The sequence below is a fragment of the Cetorhinus maximus genome, unplaced genomic scaffold (assembly GCF_964194155.1).
Source record: "Cetorhinus maximus unplaced genomic scaffold, sCetMax3.hap1.1 HAP1_SCAFFOLD_508, whole genome shotgun sequence".
NCBI lineage: Eukaryota > Metazoa > Chordata > Chondrichthyes > Lamniformes > Cetorhinidae > Cetorhinus > Cetorhinus maximus.
Genome location: NW_027596450.1, coordinates 14,841 through 40,949, shown reverse-complemented (window position 1 = coordinate 40,949; position 26,109 = coordinate 14,841). Strand labels below are relative to the sequence as shown.

General features: G+C 44.8%; 1 protein-coding gene across 1 annotated transcript in view; it reads left to right on the top strand.

The window, feature by feature from the left end:
- LOC144673883 (ski oncogene-like) overlaps positions 1–6,568 on the top strand; it is a 187,536-nt gene extending 180,968 nt beyond the window's left edge. The window contains exon 7 of the mRNA XM_078535519.1: positions 1,929–6,568. Coding sequence (XP_078391645.1) covers positions 1,929–2,117 — 189 coding nt within the window. The 3' untranslated portion in view covers positions 2,118–6,568. The remainder of the gene's footprint in view (positions 1–1,928) is intronic.
- Positions 6,569–26,109: the final 19,541 nt, after the last annotated feature.

Here is a 26,109-nt window from a genome sequence, read left to right as displayed (position 1 = left end):
AGGTGTGGTGAGAAAAAGATCAGGCTCAGCTGTGATACCCTCCTTCATTCAGTTTCACGGCCTGTAGTTTCACAAGCTGTGTTAATGTCATGTTGAAAGGAAAATGTTCATCTATTGCAAGTATTTATCTTGTTTTAGTTTATTTATGGTTCACAGATGTTATTTCTTTGTTGGATTGAAAGATGCTGCAAAGTGAATTTTCAGTCATGGTCAGGAGATGCTGTTGCTCCCACAGGGAGAGGAGGAGGATGGGTTGGCTACTCACTTTGGCATGCTTCCTAACAGCTGGTCATTGAGCAGTGGCAGCCTGCTGTTCTCCCTTTTGGATGGGTAATGGTTTGTGCTCTAAAAAGAATGGCAAAATAATAATAAAGCAAGATTAGAAGGGAGGTACGATAATTAAATACTCCCATGACGACATCTCTGACATTAACTACACCTGCCAGCAACACTTAAGCTTTTCTGCCATCTATTCACATTACCATTTTCACCTATTTCTTCTACGTGTTGTATTGGCTGCCGTCTCTTCTAATTAAGATTTAATTGTCAAGCTAGCAGCACTGAAGTATTAAGGCACAGGCCTGATCTAGAGTTACAGCTGAGCTGAGGATTGTTTGTAATATTGTACTAGTATCCTCGGTTGCAAGCCAATTATACCCTCACAGACACATCAATTATCTTGTGAGGAAAAGACCATGCTAAACATAGCAGGTGGGGAGGGGGGGAAACAGCTAACAAGAGTCCAAAGGCTCTTAAGATCTGCAGTAGCTGTTGCAGATAACCAAGATGTAACCAACTAGTCTGTCATAATGACTTGCGGTACAGCATATTTCTCAATCAGAGAATGTTGCTGGCCCTGTTATTGCATTTCATGTTCTTTGTGGGAACAGTTTAGTTTTTTTGTAACAGGAAAGTAGATCCCAAAGTTGGTTAATCTTTTGAAAGCTAAGGAAAGCAAATTCTATAGTAGAAGAAATGACAGTCTCTGGAGTGAAAATGCTTTCCTATTCAATAATATGGCCACAAAATTATTACCAGTCTTGAAAATTATATTGAGAATTAATTTTTAAAAAATAAGAATGGAATGTGTGTGTAAACCTGGTTAATGTGTCTAGATGCAGAAGCGTGAAACAGCTGTCAGGTGATTTACCATTAATAAGGTGACATCTTGAACTCTTGTATTTATGTTCTGTTCCTTACCATAACTTGGAGCACATATCTACATTGGATTTCAGCGCTGTGATAATATTACCGTTCATCAGATTACAATGAAGTTCATTCCCTGTTCTAACTACAGGGAAGCCTTACTTTTCACAAGAGCTCTTCTCTTATGAACACTGAGAGTTCTAGGAGCAGAACGAAGCAAAACAGCGCCATATTTTCACAGCTGTTCCCCAAAGTGCCACATAGGTGATTTTCCCCAATGGGTGAACAGTCACTTAATAGGAATGTTAGGAAGAGGAGTAGGCCATTCTACTCCTCGAGCCACCAGGCATCAACATGTACACCAGGCATGATAACCTTCCTTAATTATCCTAAGTTATCACCAGTGCTCATTGCCATCACCAAAGGAATATTCCTTGGCTCAAGTGAAAGGTATCTATGTAACTATTAGTTTGATAATACTGTAAGATGAAATGAACAAATTAGGACAAGTGATAGATCTGTGTACTATACCATGTTCATTATAAACATGCACTCTTCTTGATACTTTACTGATAATGATCACTTAAGATGTGGTCCATTTCCTAAAGTCAATCCCATAAAATAAGTAGCAATATTGTGCCTCAGTGTTCTTCCACTCATACAGTGGACCTTCCATCACGCACCTTTTGCTGATAAAATAGCCATTTGTCTTTGGATAGAATGCATATAATTTATACAGAATCAGCAGGTTTGTTTTATTCAATTGTACTTGTATTTTTCAGATTGAAGAGTTGCAGGTCAAGTTACAGCATGCTGAGGCGGATCGGGAACAGCTGCGCGCAGACCTCCTTCGGGAGCGAGAGGCACGGGAACACTTGGAAAAAATGGTGAAAGAGCTTCAGGAACAACTCTGGCTGAAACCATGCAACTCCACTACCAGCAAAGTGGTTTCAAAAGACAGTGAAATTTAAAAGAAGATACATAAAACTGTGTGTTTGTGTGTGAATGTATGTGTACATATTCATACATGCACACGGAGGATACAAGAGTTGACTGTTTTCGGAGAAAGAATGTTACTTCAGATATGCACTGAAACTACCCTCCCCTAAGTGACACAACACAGCACAGAAAACGTGCCTGCCATCCTGCCAGACTTCAAATACTAAGCCGTTCTTGAGATACTTTTACTGCGGTTAGTGACAGCACCAAGGAATTTTTTTCTAAAATTTATTTTTTTCTCTACAGCGCATCGTACGGTGTACAGGATTCCTGGACAACTGTCAATTGTAGTACCAAATAAACTAAAAAGGGAGGAGGAACAAAAAAGGGTTGGGGAGGGGGCAACAGTACTTTCTCTGGTTAATTTACAGAACTCTTCAAATTCTACTCTACTTTTGTAATAAGCTATTGAAGTATAGAAACAAAAAAAAACTGTTTTGAAAACAGAAGACTTGATTTTAAACCAAGTTTGAATTATGTGCAGTTGTTATGAAAATTTTACTTCTCCCTTGATATTTCTTGTGCGGTTTCCCCAGGATTGTCTGTCGTGTAGGCTGCTGATGCTCCCAATACTTTCCATTTTATTCTTGATTTCGAGAACTTCGCCATGAGTCAGACGAGAAGCCATGAAACAACGTTACTACAAACCCCTTTCCTTTTAAACAAAAGGAAAATGGCTGGTGGAGACTTTCAAAGACATTTTCATTCCCCCCCCCCCACCCGACCCTCATCTTTAGTTGGATTACTTTCAGCTGGTGGGGGATGTGAAAACTTGCTTGGCCTTAACAGTGACAGAGCATTCTACAGAAAGACTTGAAGTTTTTTGTTTTTGTTTGTGTTTTTGTTTGAGAGTAGTGATAAATGGATGTGTTCAGAATGCAATTCTAGTTCCAGTGCACTTCAGTTAATAGAAGAAAATGGATGGAGGAAGAGAGCAATATCACAAAAAGAACTGGGACAATTGTTTAAGAGATTACATGCAACAGCAAAATAAGTCATTATGATTGGGACACCATTCCAAAACACAGGCTTTCGCAACCAATAAATTTAATAAAAGCAGCTTTTTGTAATGGCTGCTTTACTCTGTTCACAGTATTTACAGTGCTCATTTGTTCACTGGTATTATTGTATTTTTTTTCAGTTCTGTTGTTTTTTGATTGTTATTTTGTTTTTTTTTGCTTTGTACTGTTCAGTAATTCATTCTGTTCGCTGAGCTAACATTTGCAGAGTACAGGATCAATTGGGTACCTTGCTAGTATGATATACATGGTGCTCCCTTAAAGTTCAGTGATAGGACTACTTGCTTTATTATACGAGCAGACATCTCTTTTGTTAAACAAGCTGCAATAGGGCTAAATTCACATAGACACAACTTCTGCACAGAACAAATTTGAATTCGTTAGTTAATTTCTTACGGCTAGGAATTTGTTGTGTTTTAATTCACTTCGTGAGGGGTGAAAGGTGCAAGGGGAAGCTGTTCTGTATTTTTTTTTATCCTTTGCTGTTCCTTGCTTCAGTTGTATGAACTGTTGCAGTCCTACATTTAGGCACTCAGCTTGATTACCAAACAGATATGAGGTATTCCATCTTAGAGGAGTCAAGAACTATGATTTTTTTTGTTTGCTGCACTTTTTTTTTTGTTTTCCCCTTCCCTGTTCACACACATTTGATTTGTTTTTCCTCCACTATAACCATTCTCCCCCTCTTCCCCCACTTAAGAACTGTGCTCCATTATCTAAGCAACAAAACAGGAATGTGATCTGCACACAGTCGTGTGTCACTGTCGCCAAGGCGTGCAGCACCGACACGTGGTCTGATTTTTGTGGACCACCGTCCCCACCCTAGGTAAACCCAACCAAAACGGGGAACCGCAGCATGAAGCTAGACCCCCTGCTTACAATTCTGTGGCACTGAGCTATCCACCTTGGCTTGTTCTGCTGAGAATTTGTATGGCAACCAAAACAGTTTTGAACTGTGCAGGGGGGTACATGGGAGTGGTGGGAATGATGGTGACAAAAATATCACATACATATGTTCTGTACCCTCTGCACTTTCTCCAAAGCCCTAGTGTAGGACCCAATAAGATCTAGTAATCTGATGTTAGTGTAATTCTCTGATGATATAAACTACATTCATATGTTTTTCTCTCTTAATACTTAAAAGACACCCGCTACTGTGTTTCATTAATAAGGCTAAAAAAAAAAATATTTATCACATGGAATGAATAAAAGAATTAAAAACGTTTTAAGATATTCTGCATGAATCCAGTATAATAACCATTGTTACTGTGAGATTTAAGAGGTGGATCTTTAGAATTTAGGTACAAACGAAAGCTAAGATTCAGAATTGTCAGGGCCGCTCAAGAGTTGTGGGTTGTGTATGATGTAAAATGAAAATCTGGAGGAAATGGGATGAACGTCGTAAACTTTTGTAAGGGTGTAACCCTGGATTGTGACAATCCCAGTACTTCATGGGAACCAGCTTCACTTGTGTGAATACAAAATTTTAATACAAAAAAAAACACAATTCCCCCATTATGAGTGCAATGCAAATGGAGCATAATCATATTTATGCAATTATGTGGAATATTTCTGCTTTATCTTTTTTTCTGAATGAGAAAACTCAATATCTTTCATATGCATGGAGTTCAATATTTCTACCATACAGTACTCTTTAACGGGCATTAAAACTTGTATATTTAAGGGGTTTTATGTTTATATAATATGCAACAAAAAAATCAGCCTTATATGTCATTATCTCTCCTTTCCTGGTGTCTCATGCAGTCTGTTTTATTGACTTTTTCTTGTTTGATACGGTAATGCAAAAAAGGAGAGGTGGTACATTAGTAGTTACTGACTCTCCTGGCAGAAGAAATGTCTTTTTGTTCTGTGTTCTTTTGTAAGCCGCTTATTGTTCAGTCAGTCGTGACGATTCACGTTACTTTAGAGTTTCAAATAAATTGTGAAAAAAAAAGCAAAAAAAAAAAAGTCAGGAGAAAAAGTTTTTTAAATGAGAACATTCTTCAGCAATAATGCTTTATACCTGAGGGGCAGCTAACTACAGCTGGGTTTTTACACCAATAATGTCCAGAGTTACTTGATGGAAAAATATTTTTTTGTTCAAATAGTTATTAGTTGAATCATGTAGAGTTTTGCATGCAAAGGAGAGAAAAGTGCAGAAAAGGGTTTGATTACAACAATAATAACAGCAAAATATAGTGTTTTTCATATTTTTATGTTAATGTAGTTTTTTTTATTATTTTTTTTTATACCGGTTAGTTCTTTGTGTGTGGCGTGCGTGGGTTGTCGTGTTTTTTTTAAGTAATGTATACATAACACATAAAGCAGTATTTTAATCCTTACAGCACAGTAATGCAATAATCTATTATTATATGGCACAGTCTCCATTTTGATTCTACTATTCCCATTGGCTATTGTTTGGTCAACTGATGCCAGTTATTTCCATATGGTAACAAGGGATTTTTTTAAAAATGGAAATCAAATATAAACTCAACGCTTTGAATAAAAGCCATGAGCCTTCTATTCAAGGGGACCTATTGGCATAAAAACCCAGTAATCATTTTAAACTGCTTCACTACAAGCTAGCCAATGTACAAAAAAACTTGTAAATACTTGTTTTCATTTTATGCTGTGTATTATAAGTGTATATTGTGCTCACCTACATTTTTCTCTCTCTTTAATACGTCATAGTTGTCCTGTTAATTGATTGTGTTATTGCCTGAATTACTGCAGTCAGTAATTGCTTATTAGGGAACCCTTTTAAATGGGTTCCTCCTCTACCCCGCCCCTACCACACACATCCCCAACCACCCTCAACCCTTGTCTTTTTATTGGTGTTTGAGAAATCTCACTTTAATAATTTTCCCCCATCCTAAAAGGCTGTTTTTTTTAAAAAACATCAGATTTTTACTCTCCTTGAAATAATTTTTTAAAAACCATGAATAATTGTTATTTGATCTTGAATGACACTATATTTGGGACTTTTTACTGCTTTCTTCTTTCACATCAGCCAGCAGGACTTACAGTCGTGTTACCTATGCATTTCAGCATATTTATATTTGATTTTTCGTACATAAGCTGCTGCTAAAATAAGCAACTTAATTTCCATTCTTTAGAATATTTTTATGTAATAATAAATGTATGCTTTCTTGTTTATAAATGCCTAAACAAAGAACTTGCTCAGCTTATTTATCCACTGCGCTGTGTACCTGTCTGTCTTTTTCCCCATGCCCCTTATCACTGTTCCACTCCCTGCCCTTTCCACCAGTAATATTGTAAAATAAAGGACTTGATGAGATATGTATGAAATAGCAATGCAAAACCACAGTTTGCAATGGACACAGTGACTGAATGTACAGTGTATAGATGGCATTACCATAAATAAAAAAAATGTTTGCCCAGAATATGGTTTTTCATCTTTCTGACAAGGCCCATGTGCTACAGTGATCATCTTCTCCAAAGTGTGTTTGTGTTCAGGTCCGTAACTGTCAGCAGTGACAACTCTGATGTCTCACCTCCATGAATAAACTTTTCGTTGCTGTTGTATTGTGGCTATCTGGGTGGACTGAGGTCAGATCACCTGCATTTGACCTTTTTGATGTACAGATGACAAACTGAACTTGAGAAACAGATGTAAAGTGTAAAGAGAGAAGGCACTGAGAGCAAAGCAAACAGCACCTGACTTCTAGTTCCTCCGTCCCCACCCCCACCCCCACGCTCCTGGTTCTTGCAGACGGACAGTTCTATGGGTACCAGAAGTTCTCTAATACTTTGGGCGGGTTGCCATTCTTAATGGGTAGAATTTTCAGGCCGGCAGGCCTGGGAGCGGCCAGGGAATGGACGTAATGCGCGCTGAAAGGCTCAGCGCTGCCGAGGTGGGGGCGGGAGGAGGGCAAGGCAAGCGCTGAAGTCTGTGCGGGTGCGGGGGGGAGCGCGCAAATGAAAGCTCCCTGAAAGCAGAGAGCTGCCTCAGGGAGCTGAAGAATTTAAAACCAATCAATAAAGATTTGAAACTGCCGGGAAAAAAAATGTCCACACGTCAGATTCACTCCCCCAATGAAAATATAGATGACGAAAATTGTGCCCAAACATTTTTAATTAATAGCGGACACCTCATGCCGCCCTTGGATGAGGTTGCATCAAAAAGGCAAAGTCCGCCTGGCAGATTCGCCCGCTCGCCAACCATAACTTGGATGGCAGCGAAAAATCGCCGTCAATTGCTACTTTAATGGCCTTAATAGGCCTCCTAATTGTCGGCAGGCGCACTGCCGACTCTTGCACACACCTGCCGACCGAAATATTGTGCAGGTGCGCGATGAGGTCGGGACACTCACCCGACATCATGTGCGCTATTTCACGCTCGAGTGTGTCGGGCATGCGCCTGAAAACTAAGCGGAAAATTCAACCCAATGTGTTAGCAAGCTAAAACAAAAACAAAAATACCTGGAAAAACTCAGCAGGTCTGGCAGCATCTGTGGAGAGGAACACAGTTAACGTTTCGAGTCCTCATGACCCTTCTAAAAATAGAAAAGAGGAGAAATATAAGTTGGTTTAAGGGGGGGGGGGACAAGTAGAGCTGGATAGAGGGCCAGTGATAGGTGGAGATAACCAAAAGATGTCACAGACAAAAGGACAAAGAGGTGTTGAAGGTGGTGATATTATCTAAAGGAATGTGCTAATTAAGGGTAGAAAGCAGGACAAGCAGGGTACAGATAGCCCTAGTGGGGGTGGGGTGGGGGGAAGGGATTGAAATAGGCTAAAAGGTAGAGATAAAACAATGGATGGAAATACACTTAAAAATAATGGAAGTAGGTGGGAAAAGAAAAATCTATATAAGTTATTGGAAAAAACAAAAGGGAGGGGGAAAATCGGAAAGGGGGTGGGGATGGAGGAGAGAGTCCATGATCTAATATTGTTGAACTCAATAATCAGTCCGGAAGGCTGTAAAGTGCCTAGTCGGAAGATGAGGTGCTGTTCCTCCAGTTTGCGTTGAGTTTCACTGGAACAATGCAGCAAGCCAAGGACAGACATGTGGGCATGAGAGCAGGGTGGAGTGTTAAAATGGCAAGCGACAGGGAGGTCTGAGTAATGCTTGCGGACAGACCGAAGGTGTTGTGCAAAGCGGTCACCCAGTCTGCGTTTGGTCTCTCCAATGTAGAGAAAACCGCATTGGGAGCAACGAATGCAATAGACTAAGTTGAGGGAAGTGCAAGTGAAATGCTGCTTCACTTGAAAGGAGTGTTTGGGCCCTTGGACGGTGAGGAGGGGGGAAGTAAAGGGGCAGGTGTTGCACCTTCTGCGGTTGCGTGGGAAGGTGCCGTGGGAGGGGGTTGAGGTGTTGGGGGAGATGGAGGAGTGGACCAGGGTGTCCCGGAGGGAATGATCCCTGCCGCATGCTGCCGGGGTGGGGTGAAGGGAAGATGTGTTTGGTGGTGGCATCATGCTGGAGTTGGCGGAAATGGCGGAGGATGATCATTTGAATGCGGAGGCTGGTGGGGTGATAAGTGAGGACAAGGGGGACCCTATCATGTTTCTGGGAGGGAGAAGAAGGTGTGAGGGCGGATGCGCGGGAGCTGGGCCAGACACGGTTGAGGGCCCTGTCAACCACCGTGGGTGGAAAACCTCGGTTAAGGAAGGAGGACATGTCAGAGGAACTGTTTTTGAAAGTGGCATCATCAGAACAGATGCAACGGAGGCAAAGGAACTGAGAGAATGGGTTGGAGTCCTTACAGGAAGCGGGGTGTGAGGAGCTGTAGTCGAGGTAGCTGTGGGAGTCGTTAGGCTTGTAATTGATATTGGTGGACAGTCTATCACCAGAAATTGAGGTTTCCTCTACATTGGAGAGACCAAACGCAGACTGGGTGACCGCTTTGCACAACACCTTCGGTCTGTCCGCAAGCATTACTCAGACCTCCCTGTCGCCTGCCATTTCAACACTCCACCCTGCTCTCATGCCCACATGTCTGTCCTTGGCTTGCTGCATTGTTCCAGTGAAGCTCAACGCAAACTGGAGGAACAGCACCTCATCTTCCGACTAGGCACTTTACAGCCTTCCGGACTGAATATTGAGTTCAACAATTTTAGATCATGAACTCTCTCCTCCATCCCCACCCCCCTTTCCGATTCTCCCCCTCTTTTTTTTTCCAATAATTTATATAGATTTTTCTTTTCCCACCTACTTCCATTATTTTTGAGTGTATTTCCATCCATTGTTTTATCTCTACCTTTTAGCCTATTTCGATGCCTTCCCCCCACCCCACCCCCACTAGGGCTATCGTACCTTGCTTGTCCTGCTTTCTACCCTTAATTAGCACATTCCTTAGATAATATCACCACCTTCAACACCTCTTTGTCCTTTTGTCTATGACATCTTTTGGTTATCTCCACCTATCACTGGCCCTCTATCCAGCTATTCTTGTCTCTCCCCACCCCCCCCACCCCCACCCTCCCCTTAAACCAACTTATATTTCACCTCTTTTCTATTTTTACTTAGTTCTGTTGAAGGGTCATTCGGACTCGAAACGTTAACTGTTTTCCTCTCCGCAGATGCTGCCAGACCTGCTGAGTTTTTCCAGGTATTTTTGTTTTTGTTTTGGATTTCCAGCATCCGCAGTTTTTTGCTTTTATCTTAGTGTTAGCAAGCTAGTTGATCAAGGGAGGTATCACAGGCAAGCACAATCTAATTCTCACCCAACCCCCACACACATCCTTTTTCCACCATAAACTTTGGACAGCCCTTGGCAGGAGGAACTCTGGCTGATTATCCTCTCCCTTGCCGAACAGTACTAAGGACTATCAGTGCGGGCAACTACTGGCCTAGTTGAAATCAACTAACTCAGATTGAATTTTGGACCCTTTGTCAGTATAACCTTGTTACCTGCCCAATAAGCAACACCATCACCAATTAGACTGTTGGGTAGATGGCTGATCACCGAATGTCACCAGGCCAACAGGAGTGACTTTACTGCCATACTGTCTTGAGTCAGCACAGACTAGGATGTAAATGGTGTAACCATTGGGCTTAATGCAGATGGTCCCTTCCTCTTTGAAACCATTGAGCAAGGACCTTCTATTCTTTAGAAGAGTCCAGCACACAATATCTAGGCTGTTATTCCCAGTTCTGAGGGAGTGCTGCATTATCAGAGGTGCTAACTTTCAGGTAAGACATTAAACCGAGGCCCCGTCTGCCCTCTTAGGTGGACCTAAAAGATCCTATGGCACTATGTTGAAGAAGAGCAGGGGAGTTCTCCTAGTGCCCTGAGTCAGCATTTATTTATTCCTTAACCCCCATCTCAAAGAACAGTTTATCTGGTCATTATCGCATTGCTGTTTGTGGGATCTTGCTGTGTTTCAATTGGTTGCTGTGTTTCCTACATTTCAACAGTGACTATACTTCAAGAAGTACTTCACCAGCTGTAAAGCACTTTGGGACATCTTGAGGTCATGAAAAGCGCTATGTAAATGCAAGTCTATCTTTTTAATATATAATGTAAATTTTACCCGGCTGTGCAAAATGACTTCTATCTTGGCGCATGGTTGTTGGCGCTGTTAACATTTAACCCCCACCCTGATTCAGTGAAACCCGCTGGAGGTCACTGAATTGTCAAACTAATCAAGGGCAGAGATAATTTCTTCCTGTCTGCCAAGAATAGCAGGAGATTTAAGTTGAGCCTTTGTGTCAACATAAGGTGAATTTCCTGATGAACATTAGCCTTTCAAAACAATGAACTTCACATTTATACTTTTCTCCTGTTATTTTATTTCCCAATGCCCCATGACATTGCCATCGAGAAGGCAGACAGTGGAGTGGTTCCCAGCTCTTCTCAATGTTGCACTTTTACATGCTGCATGATGCATGTAGTTTGGATCGCAGGAAACTAATGCCAACATGCTGGGTTTAGCTCACCCTTTAACCGCCAACACCAAGCCCCCATCCCACCCCACCCCACCCCACCCCACCTTTACTCGTAGTAGTTTCCTCATTCCTTTGGCAGAATCGCAGACCCATAAAACAGTTCCTATTCCCCATGCTTTTAATAACATAAACAGCTTGCATGCAAATCCCCTTGTAGTCAAATAGCCCAACACCTATGGGCCACGAAGGAAGAATGTTGAAGGGTCATGAGGACTCGAAACGTCAACTGTGCTCCTCTCCACCGATGCTGCCAGACCTGCTGAGTTTTTCCAGGTATTTTTGTTTCTGTTTTCGTTAAGGAAGAATGGACATATGCGCAAGGTGCATATGGAGTGCAAATGGTGTCCTCTGAACCAAAGACCAAGCAAGAGTCATCATTATGTGGGAAAAAGGAGAAAATCTCTGATAAAAGTTTGAGTAAACAACCTCAGTATCACTGTATATCAACACAGAGTTTGGCACTAAAAAGGTTCACAGCTGTAGTCTAAACAGGGCTAAAGATTTTGACCCTTTCTTTCCCAGCCCCCACCGCCCCCCCCCCCCTTCCAACCAGGTCGCTAGGCGCTTTGTCCCAGGCGTTGTGCTCCATTTGATGGTAATGGTAAGCGATGGGAGCTTCAGTTCAGTGTTCAGTGACCTGCAAGCTGTTCTGCAGACAGAGAGGTTCCCCAGAGTGTCGGCTGAGATTGAATATTCACGTGTAAGGCCCAGTCCCTCAGCAGCAATGATTGATATGTTTTATATTAATCAGAGGGCTGCGGTTCTATTAATGTGCAAATTATATGCGACTGCTCCATGAGGATCAGAAAGATGATTGCTCTGTGGGTTCGCTGAGGACATTAAAGTGAGAATATTGCTGACGACTCACGATTGCCTGCGGCACAAGATATCAACACCTTTAATATTGCTTCATTTTGTTTTAATGTTAGTCAATTTCCATTAAGTGAATAACCTGCGCATCGCAAAATGTTGTTTGCCTATGACACTCAAAGCACCAAAGACATACTAACTTGGTAGCATAATTACTGCACGATAGCTGAATCCTCTACAACCGCCACCATTTACTGGGCAAGTGAATGACTGCTCAGCATTGAGCCATGCAAAGCAGGAAGGGGATATTTCGACCTGTGCCTTCTGTTCAATTAGTTGATCTCACTTGGCGAGGCACATCCAACACTAAAGAAAGACTTGCAGTTACATAGCACCTTACTCAACCTCAAAGCCACTACAGCCATTGGAGTACTTTTTTGAAGTATAGTCGCTGTTGTAATGTAAGAAAGGTGGCTGCCAATTTGTGCACAGCAAGCTCCCACAAACAATAGTGTGTTAATGACCAGATGATCTGTTTTAAGTGATGTTGGTTATGGGATAAATATTGGCTCAGGCCACCTGGGAGAATTCTCCTGCACATTAGTGTCATGTGATCATCTTCATTAACCTCAGAGGTCAGGATTGTCCTCAGTTTAGTGCCTCATCTGAAAGGTGGCAACGCTGACAGTGCAGCACTTCCTCAGTACTGCAATGGAGTGTCAGCCTAGATTAAGTGCTCACAACATTCTGACTCAGGTGAAAGTACTACCTACTGAGTCTGGCTGGCACCTCCAGCTGTGCTGAGCAACCTTGGAGAAAAATCATGCTGTTAAAAGTTTCTTTTTCAATTTTCTTTGAATGCTTTACATTCTCAGTAATTCTATGATAATAGAGTATAGAAACAGGCCATTCAGCCCAATAGGTCTATGCCAGTGTTTATGCTCCACACAAGCCTCCTCCCACTCTATTTCACCTCACCCCATCATCATCCCCTTCTATCCCATTCTCCCTTTTGCATCTATCTAACTTCTCCTTAAATGCCTCGACATTATTCACCTCAATACTCCACGTAATCGTAAGTTCCATATTCCCACCACTTTCTGGATAAACATGTGGCTCCTGAATTCCTCATTGGATTACTGATGACTAACTTATATTTATGGCCCTAGTTTTGAACCCCCACAACCCCATAAGCGGAAACATCTTCTCTACATCTACGCTTCTCAAACCCTTTCATAATCTTAGAGACTTCTTGGATTCTCAGTTATAAAAAATATTGATTATGGGGGAAGGCTGTTTGACTAGGGGGTGGGGGTGGGGGGGAGGTCAGGTGACAAAGCCTCCAGGAGTATGTCCAATATGCTGGCAGCAACCCGACTGATGGGCCTAGGACTGTTTGGGTCTAGCGCTTATGTCTGTTATGCTAAAGACCCAAAAATTGCTTCCTTTGATTTGCTTTGCTCCTTGTCTCTTTGCCCTCTGTCCCCATCTGGGATGGTGACAATGCACAGCTTAACCTTTCACCCAGTGCTTCAGTCACCTTAACTGGTGGCTGATTAATTCAGAAGCTCCTGTTTAATTAAAGGAGCTCCCAGTTGTTTCTGAAGAAAAAAAGAATCGGCTGTTTTACATATGGCAGCTTCCTCAGAGTCCCTCCCTTTGTGTTATGTTAACTTAACTTAATGTCCTCAGGCTTTCTAGGAGATGCTTTAGGCGCTATGTGGGTTTCAGTGATGTAGACGGCTATCCTGATGGTAGTTAATGAGTTGCTTTATTGTATGTTCTGTGGAAAATGAATGAGTTGTCCATTCTCTTGTCGGTTTAGCTCAGTTGAGTCTGTCTCTCGCCCTTGAGTGAGAAAGTCATGGGTTGAAGTCCTGTGACACACCAGCACAGTAGGGAGAGCTGCACTGTCAGGGGTGCTGTCTTTTGGATGAGGCCTGTCTGTCTGTTCGGGTAGATGTAAAAGATCTAATTGGAAGGGTAGGGAGCTCTCCCTGGTGTCCTGGCCAATATTTAACCCTCAAACAACATCTGATAACAGGTTAAGAGAAACTGCAAATGTTGTAAACCTGAAATAGAACTAGAAAATAGTGAAAATGCACAAATGTCAGACAACATCTGTAAAAAAAACTGATTGGTTATCACATTTCCAGCATGTGCCTTTCAAAACTTTAGGGGTGTACAAGGTACATGCACAAAAACTCATAGACATTTACAGCACAGGAGGCCATTTGGCCCATCGTGTCTGCGCCGGTCAACAAAGATCTGACTACACTAATCCCATTTTCCAGCACTTGGCCCATAGCCCTGGAGACTATGGCAATGCAAATTAATATATAAATGCTTCTTAAATGTTACAAGAGTTTCTGACTCAACGATCCTTTCTGACAGTGAGTTCCAGACTCTAACCACCCTCTGGGTGAAGAAATTTCTCCTCAATTCCCCTCTTAGCATTCTACTTCTTACCATAAATCTATGCCCCCTGGTTATTGACCCCTCCACTAATGGAAAAAGTGCCTTCCTATCCACCCTATCTATGTCCCTCATAATCTTATACACCTCTATCAGGTCCCCTCTCAACATTCGCTGCTCCAAGGAAAACAACCCTAGCCTATCTAATCTTTCCTCATAGCTCAGACCCTCCAGCCCAGGCAGCATCCTGGTAAATCTCCTCTGCACCCTCTCCAGTGCAATCACATCCTTCCTATAATGTGGTGACCAGAACTGCACGCAGTACTCCAGTTGTGGCCTAACCAGCGTTTTATACAGTTCCAGCATAACCTCCCTGCTCTTGTACTCTACACCTTGGCTAATAAAGGCAAGTATCCCATATGCCTTCTTAACCACCTTATCTACCTGCCCTGCTACCTTCAGGGATCTGTGGACATGCACACCAAGGTCCCTCTGATCCAGGGTCCTACCATTCATAGTGTAATCCCTTGCCTTGTTAGCCCTCCCCAAGTGCATTACCTCACACTTTTCCGGGTTGAATTCCATTTGCCACTGCTCTGCCCACCTGACCAGTCCATTGATACCCTCCTGCAGTTTACGGCTATTCTCACTATTTACCATCCTACCAATTTTCATGTCATCCACAAACATCTTGATCTTACCCCCTACATTTAAGTCCAAATCATTTATGTACACCACAAACAGCAAGGGCCCCAGCACCGAGCCCTGCGGAACCATTCAGGAAACAGACTTCCAGTCACAGAAACACCTGTCTCTACACCACCACCCTCTTCTTCCTGCCTCTCAGCGAAGTTTGGATCCAACGTGCCACTTTGAATTGGATCCCATGGGCTCTTACTTTCTTGACCAGTCTGCCTTGAGAGACCTTATCAAAAGCCTTGCTAGAGTCCATGTAGACCTCATCAAAGGCATTACCCTCATCAACACTCCTGGTTACCTCCTCAAAATATTCTTTCAAATTTGTCAAACTTGGCCTTCCCTTAACAATTCCATGCTGACTATCCCTGATTAATCTGTGTCTTTCCAAGTGCAGATATATTCTGTCCCTCAGAATTCTTTATAGTAACTTCCCCACCACCGAAGTTAGACTGACTGGCCTGTAATTTCCTGGTTTATCCCTTCCTCCCTTTTTTAATAATGGGATAACGTTAGCAGTCATCCAGTCCTCTGGCACCTCACCTGTGGCCAGAGAGGATTCGAAAATTACTGCCAGGGCCCCTGATTTCTCTCCCCTTGCCTCCCTCAACAGCCTGGGATACATCTCATCTGGGCCTGTGGATTTATCCACTTTTAAGGCCACTAAGCCCGCTAGTAGCTCCTTTCCCTCTATGTTAACTTCCTCTAATATTTCACAGTCCTCCACCCTGATGTCTATACCTGTGCCGTCCTTTTCCATTGTGAAGACCGACGCAAAGTATTCATTGAGGACTGTACCCATGTCTTCCGGGTCCACACACAGATTACCTCTATGGTCCTTCATTGGCCCTACTCTTTCCCTAGTTACCCTCTTGCTCTTTATATATTTAAAAAACCCCTTTAGGTTTTCTTTTATTCTACCCACCAATGCTTTCTCATGCACTCTCTTTGCTTTCCTAATTTCCTTTTTTAATTCTCTCTATGATATCTCTCTATCTTTCTCGCTTTTTCCTCTCTCGATGCAGTATACTTCCAGCACTTCCCACTTTTACCACCCAAATAGTTTTCTGATCACCCAGCTTGTCCGATTGTGGGATCTTGCTGTGCATAGGTTGACTGCTGTGTTTGCCTACATTATAACAGCGACTGCCCTTCACTGTAATTCATTCGTGATTAAGTACTCAGGAGCTGGAGATATGGAATGTTCTATGTAAATATAAGGGCAGGAGGAGTGAGCACAAATTAGAAAGGACTTTGGAAATTTGAGGATATTCCTAGTTGCCTGGGCAGCTAAGCAGCAACAATTTTTAGAAAGGACCCTCATAGTTTGAATAGTGAAGATAGGATACTCCCTAAAATACAACGCCCTAGCTTTCCTCAGATTTACTCACATTGCCACATATCTGCTCTTCCTGCCCCTACGACATTAACTTAATTTCCCTGAGAGTCTCCCCAACCTGAAAGTGCTGCTGTTCCCCAGTATCTGGAGTCGGACCCCAGTATCTAAACTCCGATGACCCCGAATGTGTCAGAAACAACTGTCCATGGGGGCTATTTGTTTGTTAGGCCCCACTCCCAAACTGCTGCCCAGAACTGGATTCTGTGGGGGCCGGGGGTGAGGGGGGAGGGGGAGTGATAGGCAATCAGTGTCACCAAAAGTAGGGGGGAGGTGGGGTGGAGGGGGGTTCATAACCAATCAGGAGGTGATTGCTATCATTCAGGATTGGGGAGGAGGGATGTTTGGTCTCACCTTGTCGGGGGTGGGGGGGGTTGGTATCACTAAGGGGTGTTCAGTATCCACTTTGGGGGAGTTGTTTGGTACTGGGTCAGAGGACACCCTCTCTCCCACTTTGCAGTTTCTGCTTTTGAGTTCACCCCCACTGTGACTCTCAGTGATTAAAACACAGCAGGGATTATTAACTGAGGGATGGAGCAGACTTGAATAACTAGAGTTGCCAGATTTTTGCTCTGTTTGCCAAACATTCGCGGTAGAAGGTTCACGCGAAGTTAGGCTTCTTGTCTCCTGTACAGCTTGACTAATAGTTAGGGGTTTGTATTTTGTTCCAGCTGCCACTATCCTGCTATTGGCTGACGCTATGATGCAATTGTAGATTTTGGGGATTTAAAAGCAACATATAATATTTCAATAATATTTCACAGTGATTGTGTTGTGTAGCTGATTTATTTTTATCTTTGCTTGCCAAAGTTCTATTGTTTAGCCATTATCCCCTTGCTGGGAGTTAGTCCCAGGGCAACTGGTCACTCTGCAAGGGTTTCTGAGTCCTCATTACTTGTACACAGACATACTCTCTTAGTCACTAACACACACACACACTCACACACACAGACACTCTTTCACAGACACACACACACACATTCACAGACACTCATTCACAGACACACACATTCACAGACACACAAACACACAACAAACGCACACACTCACAGGCAGACACATACAGACGCAAGCAAACACACAAAGGCACTCACATGGACACACAAACAGACACACGCACTTGCACAGACAGACACTCTCACATGGGACATACACTCACACAGACACACACATGGGGACACGCACATTCAGGCACTCACACAGACACAGGTGCACACACACAAACATACATGGAAACCACACACACACACTCAGAGACACATATGATTTTCCTCTCCCTGAGTGTCAGTTAGCAATAGATTGTCAATCTCCCTTAGAAAGGCCACAAAAGATGACCCTTCAAAGAATGCAGACGGTCTTGACTAGTACAATGGTAAGTAATATTCTGGAGAGTGGTACCAAGGCGCACTGGTGGGTGGGAGATATCAAAGCCACTTATACACTGGCCATAGTTTAACTTGAGTGAGTCTGGTGTATCTGAGTCACTCCCTCCTACATTTCATACAGTGAACTCTTAATCTCTTATCACTTGTTCACTGAGCCTGCACATCATGTTTTTTAATTATTCCAGCAGTCTGACTCTGTTAAAACAATCGAGATATCAGGGAGCTGGATTTTAAGCTGCAGAGTTTGGGGATGGCTCTGAAATTGGTCCCACTCTGTGCGCAGTTAAATAATTCTGACCTCATCCATGTGAAATATGATTTTGAGCTCCGTGTTTAGGGGCCACCAGGTGTGTTATGGATTGTCCGGGTCCCTACAGGCAGCGAGTGCAGTGTATTGGATAACATTATGTCTTCTGCAGGGACTCGTATTCTAATTGTCATCACCTCGGGCTGCTTTCTACCCCAGAGATTAGGAACTGACAGAATCCTGGGAGGGTGGAGGTGCCGCTCCCAGTTAGGTTCAGGGGTCAAACACAATAGCATACAGCTCCAGGTTGCCATGGAAACCACAGTCGGCCATGAGTTTAGCCAACCAAAGTTATCAAAGTTCGGTCTCCGTTTTAAAAGTCTCTACTCTCTTTTTATTAAATTGCTTGTTTTTTCTCCACACAGCCTTTCCTGAGTCCCTGACGCTCTTCTGTCCCCTTGCTCTCTCTGCCTCTCTTACTTAACCTCTCTGTTCCCACTCTCTTTCCCTCTCCTCATTCCCTCGCACCACTTTCTTCTCCATTTTTCTCATCATTAACTGTTCATCCTATTGGAAACTCTGTCCATGTGTCTACATGCATATGCAAGTTTTATGGGTGTATGCATGCGCAGATGTGTGCGCATGTGTCCATCTGCATGTATGTCCTTGTTTGTGTGTATCAGCTTTGTCCCCATGCATGTATGTGTGCATGTGCATGTGTGTCTATGTGTGCATGCATGTGTGTCTGTGTGGGTGCGTGTGTCCATGTATGCGCATGTCTGTTTGTGTGTGTGTGTGTGTGCGTGCATGTGTGTTTGTCTGTGTGCGTATCGTGTGCATATGCAAGTGTGTCCATGTGTTTGTCTGTGTGCGTGTCCATGTGCATGTACGAGCATGTCCGTGTGTGTGTGGATTTGGATCAGGCTGTGACACTGTCCATGACAGAATATATTAAAGACAGGACCAGAGGCATCGCCTTTCCTGCTTTTAATCCCTAGTTGCTCTCGGGATTAATTACAATGAGAGATGCAAAGAGCAGCTGTTGTCCTCATCAACTGAGACTGGTAAAAGCGTGAAGGTTCCTGAGTGTTTGAGTAGTGATGACAGACACTGAAAATGAGCAATCTCTCTTTATATCGAGCATAGACAGCCATAATCTCCCGACTGCAATCTGAAACTCACTCCACCAAGACGTTCAAGTTTGAGATGGATAGATTTTTGTCGGCAACGACGATGGAGCATACGGAATTAAGGCGCAGAACAGCCATGATCTAACCGAATGGCGGAACAGGCTTGAGGGGCTGAATGGCCTCCTCCACTCCCTTGTTTCAATAATCCTACATGGAAGTCTTGAGCTGTATTTCCAACAGGTAGTTCTGGGTGAGCAGCCTTTTCCTTCTGTTATACAGACTGACGGACTGACCCCGAACAGAAACTCCACCCTCGCCCTTGACTTCCCCCTCAGCCCAGTCACTGTCTAAGGCGGAGCCAGGCTGTTCATCTCAATCGGCTCCACATCCTCCCCGTTGCAAAGACCATCGACTTTCACTTCTGTAAATATGACGTTATTTTGAAGGGGTTTCTCCCTGGTGTCATGGCCAATATTCATCTGCCAACCAACATCACTAAAACAGATGGTCATCATCAGACTGCTCTGCTGTGTGCAAACTGGCTGCTGCACTTCCTAAATGACAACAGTGCCGACACTTCAGCAAGTACCTCATTGGCTGTTAAGAGCCTGGAGATGCCCTGAGATTATGGAAGGCACTATATAAATGCAAGTTCCTTCTTTAAAAATGCCTGGCAGCAGTGAGTGGTGCATACCAGGTTAATATTCATCTGAAATAGGGAGGAAGCCCTGATGCATTTTACTTAAGTCATTGGTGAGGCTGGACCTGGAATAATCCATATAGCTCTGGTCGCCTCAGTACATAAAGGATGTTGTAGCTATTGAAAGGAGGGAGGGAGCAGCCAGAATGATTGAGGGGATGGACGGATTGGATTGGATTATTGGGCGTGTGTGGGAGGAACAGGTGACTTTGGATCTATGGATTTGCAAAGCTCTCCACCACTGGGAGTTTTCCTCACCCTCCTGTCCGGTTCTGTTGTAGACTCATTGATAGAGATCCATTGCTGTGGTTAGTCAACAGCTCCCATTGTATATGTGACAACCAGGAAAGTAAAAAGTGCACGGGATTAACCTTGGCCTTATTTTATCCCATATGATTACATGGGATTTGTGCTCGGGGACTTCTCCAATAGATATGCAGATAAGCTGACCCGGGAAATCCTGGTGGATTCAGCATCACCAGGAACAATTCTGGACTCTCCAGTGTAAACCTGGTGCAAATCCAGTGCAAACCTGGTGCAAATCCAGTGCAAACCTGGTGCAAATCCAGTGTAATTTAACAATTCAGGGCCTCATTATCCAGGGTCGCCCACACAGTACCAATCGAAAAGTAATGAAAATAGGCCCCAGGCAGATGAAAGGGAAGGGAATGTGCAGGAGAAACACCTCCAACTAGCCTCCCTGGAAAAATAGTCTTTTTTACCTCTCGGCAATTCTGATAAGTTAGGAGGTCTTTAAGATTGTGGAGGGGTTTGATAGGGGTAGATGTAGAGACAATGGGCGGAATTAAGTGCCGCCTCTGGTGGTGAGTTTGGCGGGAAGGGTGAATTTAATCAGGCAGGAGGGTGGCGGACGGGGGCTTAAGCAATTAATGCCCACTTAAGGGCCTCATCCCGATGCCAGTGACATTCAGCCAGTGGCGAGCAGGGCCTGGCCATGTGGGGAGCCCAAACCCCGATGAATACGCAGGGCTGCCTCTCACTGGAAAACGTCATTCTGCTGGTGAGGGGTGCCTGGTCGCTTCAAGGGACGACAAACGGCCACCAAGGTGAGGTCGACGAAACCCCAGCAACAGCCCCGATAACTGAACCCCAGCAACCGAAGTCAGCAACAGTCACTAATATTCAGGGGAAAGGTGCCAAAATAAAAAGTATTAACCAGTATGAACACAACGTGCACAGAAACGGAGCCCCATGTGTCTGAGCGTCTGCAACTTCTCTTTGTGTACACTGACCTCTGAATCAACTTTTAAAAAAAGACTATCGCTTTCCGCTTCTGCTCAGGAAATCCTCCAAAGAAAAAAGGGAACTAGATGTCCCTTTCTATAAAGTTAAACTTCACAAAATTCCCTTTTAAAGTTGCAAACTCGATGGTGGTTGGGGTAGGCCTGGACTGAGGGTTGCCAACTCAGACTGGACATATTCCTGGAGGTTTCATCACATGACCTGACCTCCACCCCCCCCCCCGGCCCCCCCCACCAATTGCATCCCTCCCCCCACCGCGAAACCTCCCGCCATTGGTGGCTTCACATGTCCATCCCTGCGCTTTCCCGGTGGCCAATTGGAAAGCAGCGGACTCTAGGTTACACATCATCTCTGTGCTCGATGACCTACGTTGGCTCCTGATCGAGCAGCATCTTGATTTAAAATTCTCATCGTTGGGTTCGAATCCCTCCACGGTCTCACTCCTCCTAAGCTCTGCAACCTCCTCCAGCCCCACCAATCTCTGCATTTCTCCAATTCTGCCCTCTCGTGCCTTCTCAATTTCAATCGCTCCACTACTGGCCGCCGTTGCCTTCAGTTGCCCAGGCCCTAAGCTCTGGAATACCTGTCTCGACACCTCTCTGACTCTCTACCTCATTTTTTTAAAGACGCTCCTTAAAACCTACCTCTTTGCCCAAGATTTTGGTCATCTGGCCTAAAATCTTCTGCTGCGGACCGAACTGTGTCATTTTTTGTTTCAGAATGTGCCCGTGGAGCACCTTGTGGTGTTTCACTGTGTTAAAGGTGCTATAGAAATGTAATTGTTGTTGTTGTTGTTGATCGGATGCTTCTTGGCCACTAATCAAACCGCCGTTTATCCCCCCCCATCTCCAACATTTCTGGAACTGGCAAATAAAACTGTCCTGGCGACTTTTTTTTTAAAAGACTAAAAAAAAAAGCACTGTTTGTACAACACCCCCATGATTCTTTATCTCTGATCACTGCAGTCGCTCGGGAGATTAACCTTTCGTTCCTGGAGGCTCCAGGGCAATCCTGGAGGAGTTGGCAGCCCCTACCCAAGACTGGTCACTGGTAAGATGGCGTCAGTCACCGAGCAAATGGCCAGGTGGATTGCCCCAGGGGGCCATGGGCTCTCCCAAAATGACTTCAGTCAGCCCCACCCATCCCGAGAGGCACAGTACAGAAAGGGTCCGTGAGACTACAGACAGGATAAATCAGCGGTTTCTAGGTTATGACTCCCACAGGCACCAGCTGAAATTAAATTTTTCAAGCCCGCTTATTGAATTTCCTGCACCTCCTTTCTGGAAGTGAAGTTTCTGTCGGCCCCGTGAGGATTTGCCAATCCTTTGGCCTCAAACATCTTTAAATGTCTGAGAAACCGCTCCCCACAAGGGAAATGAAACTGTCATGTTTCACTTAACTGTTCTTTTCTTGGCGTGTTTGCTCTACACCGGCTGCCCTGGGTGGTGGGGGTTTTCTCACGTGCTCCCCGCCCCTGCCCCGTGCGAGAAGGGCAAACGCCTCCCTCGAGAGGCTGGGTGTAACCCCCCCACCCCCTCCGCCCCTCCTACCACAATGTGCTGCCCCCGCCCCGCCCCGGGGGACATCCTTGCTGTCTGCTTCTCAGTCGGGTGATTTGCTCGACACCGTTAGGCTTCCCTGATGGTTCAGTGAGTCACTGGAGTTTGCGGGGTAGGGGGTGGGGGTGGGGGGTGACGCACAGAAATATCGATTACCCGAGGCCCAGCTTCACACTGCGTTCATCTGAAGGGGGGGGAAACAGACTTGCATTGAGATAGCGCCTTTCGCAGCCTCAGGACGTCCCCAAAATGCCTTTTACAGCCAATTACGTACTTTTTGAAGTGTAGTCACTGTGAAAATGTAGGAATTGCACAGCAAGCTCCCACTGAACAGCAGCCTGATAACAAACAGGTCATCTGTTTTAGTGATAAAAACAAAAAACTGCGGATGCTGGAAATCCAAAACAAAAACAGAAACAGAAAGGGTCGTGTGGACTCGAAACGTCAACTGTGCTCTTCTCCGCCGATGCTGCCAGACCTGCTGAGTTTTTCCAGGTATTTCTGTTTTAGCGATGTTGGTTGAGGGATAAATACTGTCCAGGACACTGGAGTGGGCTCCCCTGCTCTTCTTCAACATAGCCCTTTAGGAGGACCCCTGAGAGGAAAGACTGTGACTTGATTTAATGTCTCATCCAAAATACGGTACTTCTGACAGGACAGCTCTCCCACAGTACTGCGCTGGCGTGCCCGCCTCGATTTTTTGTGTTCAGGTCCCTGAAATGGAAGTTCGATCCATGACCTTTGGACTCATAGTTGAGAGTGACTGAGCCACTCACCAGCGCTGTTACAGTCGGCCTCAGTGCCCCTGGGGGAAGGAGTGGGAGAACAGCCGGCATTCCCGCTCCTGATCCCAATCCAGTGAGAATTTCCAGATCTGAACATCTCTCACTCGAGGTCAAATATGCTGCTGAGTGTCGGATGGGCAGAATGAGCAATGGGTAAAGTAACCCAGGTGGAATCCACCATAGAATTGTACTCCTGCAAACATCAGGGTCTTCCGGGTAAAGAGGGATGTATGGAAATTCCAAAATGAAATAAACAACTGTCCTCGCATCTCTGGGATCTGAGATACAAAAGCAATCGAGACTGAGATCCCTTCTCAACTGGCTATCAGGGGACCAGGTTAAATGAGTTGATCCAATCCCTGTGTAGGTGCAGCATCTTGGTCTTGTCCAATAAGAGCTGCTTTTGATTCAGGTTGGAGAGAATATCTAACAGTTCAAGGATCTCACAATCAGCAGCTTATTGGTGCACACACTCAGGGGTGGCGGCACAGTGGTATACATTTGGGGAGGGAGTTCCCCTGGGAGTCCTCAACATCGACTCCGAACCACATGAAGTCTCATGGCATCAGGTTTAAACATGGGCAAGGAAAACTCCTGCTGATTACCACGTACCACCCTCCCTCAGCTGATCAATCAGTGCTTCTCCATGTTGAACACCACTTGAACACCAACATCAGACCTTAAGATGCCAAGACCCTGGATTGGGAATCTGTCCACCCCATACCCCCGACCTCAGGATCAGACCAACCTGCTCCTGTGGGCTGGCTTGGTGTCCTCCCCCCTGGACTGGAAGCCAAGCCTGACAATTAGGCTGTCTTCAGAGCAAGGACAATAGTCACTGGCTGTGGGGCAACCTGAACATCTGGATTTCCCCTCTGAAATCCCACCCCCAACCTCTGTATCCATCCCTGTTAATATCCAGGACAATGTAACTGATGTCCAATTTTTAAATTTTTATTTATTTTTATGTATTCATTTTTTAAATCCTTTCCCCCAACTACCCCGCCAACCCCCCCCACCCCTTCCCTCCCCCCCACAGGGCAGTGAGGGTGGTAATGTGCAGAAGGTACTCTGGGTGGGGGACTTCAATGTCCATCGCCAAGAGGGGCTTGGTAGCACCACTACTGACCGAGCTGGCCGAGTCCTAAATGAATAGCTGCTAGACTGGGTTTGCGGCAGGTGGTGAGGGAACCAACGAGGGAAAAACATACTTGACCTCATCCTCACCAACCTGCCTGCCGCAGATGCATCTGCCCAAGACAGTATCGGTAGGAGTGACCACCGCACAGTCATCGTGGAGACCAAGTCCTGCCTTCACATTGAGGATACCCTCCATTATGTTGTGTGGCACTACCACTGTGCTAAAAGTGATAGATTTCGAACAGACCTAGCAACTCAAGACTGGCATCCGTGAGGCGCTGTGGGCCATCAGCAGCAGCAGAATTGTACTCAAACACAATCTGTAACCTCATGGCCCGGCATATCCCCCACTCTACCATTACCATCAAGTCAGGGGATCAACCCTGGTTCAATGAAGAATGCAGGAGGGCATGCCAGGAGCAGCACCAGACATACCTAAAAATGAGGTGTCCACCTGATGAAGCTACAACACAGGACTATTTGCGTGCCAGACACCATAAGCTGCGAGTGATAGACAGGGCTAAACGATTCCACAACCAACGGATCAGATTCAAGCTCTGCAGTCCTACCACATGCAGCCGTGAATGGTGGTGGATGATTAAACAACTCACTGGAGGAGGAGGCTCCACAAATATCCCCATCTTCAATGATGAGGGAGCCCAGCACAGTAGTGCAAAAGATAAAGCTGAAGCATTTGCTACAATCTTCAGCCATAAGTGCTGAGTGGATGATCCATCTCGGCCTCCTCCAGAGGTCCCCAGCATCACAGATGCCAGTCTTCAGCCAATTCAATTCACTCCACGTTACATCAAGAAATGGCTGAAGGCACTGGATACTGCAAAATCTATGGGCCCTGACAATATTCCGACAATAGTACTGAAGATTTGTGCTCCAGAACTTGCTGCACCCCTAGCCAAGCCATTCCAGTACAGCTACAACACTGGCATCTACCCGGCAATGTGGAAAATTGCCCAGGTGTGTCCTGGCAACAAAAAGCAGGATAAATCCAACCCAGCCAATTACCGCCCCATCAGTCTATTCTCGAACACCAGTAAAGTGATGGAAGGGGTCATCAACAGCGCTATCAAGCGGCACTTAGCAATAACCTGCTCACTGATGCTCAGTTTGGGTTCTGCCAGGGTCACTCAGCTCCTGACCTCATTACAGCCTTGTTTTAAACATGGGCGAAAGAGCTGGGCTCCCGAGGTGAGGTGAGAGTGACTGTCCTTGACATCAAGGCCGCACTTGGCATCAAGGAGCCCTAGCAAAACTGGGGTCAATGGAAGTCAGGTTAAAAACTCTCCACTGGTTGGAGTCATGCCTAGCACAAAGGAAGATGGTTGTGGTTGTTGGAGATCAGTCATCTCAGCTCCAGGACATCACTGTAGGAGTTCCTCAGGGTAGTGTCCTAGGCCCAACCATCTTCAGCTGCTTCATCAATGACCTTCCTCCCATCATAAGGTCAGAAGGGGGGATGTTCACTGATATTTGCACAATGTTCAGC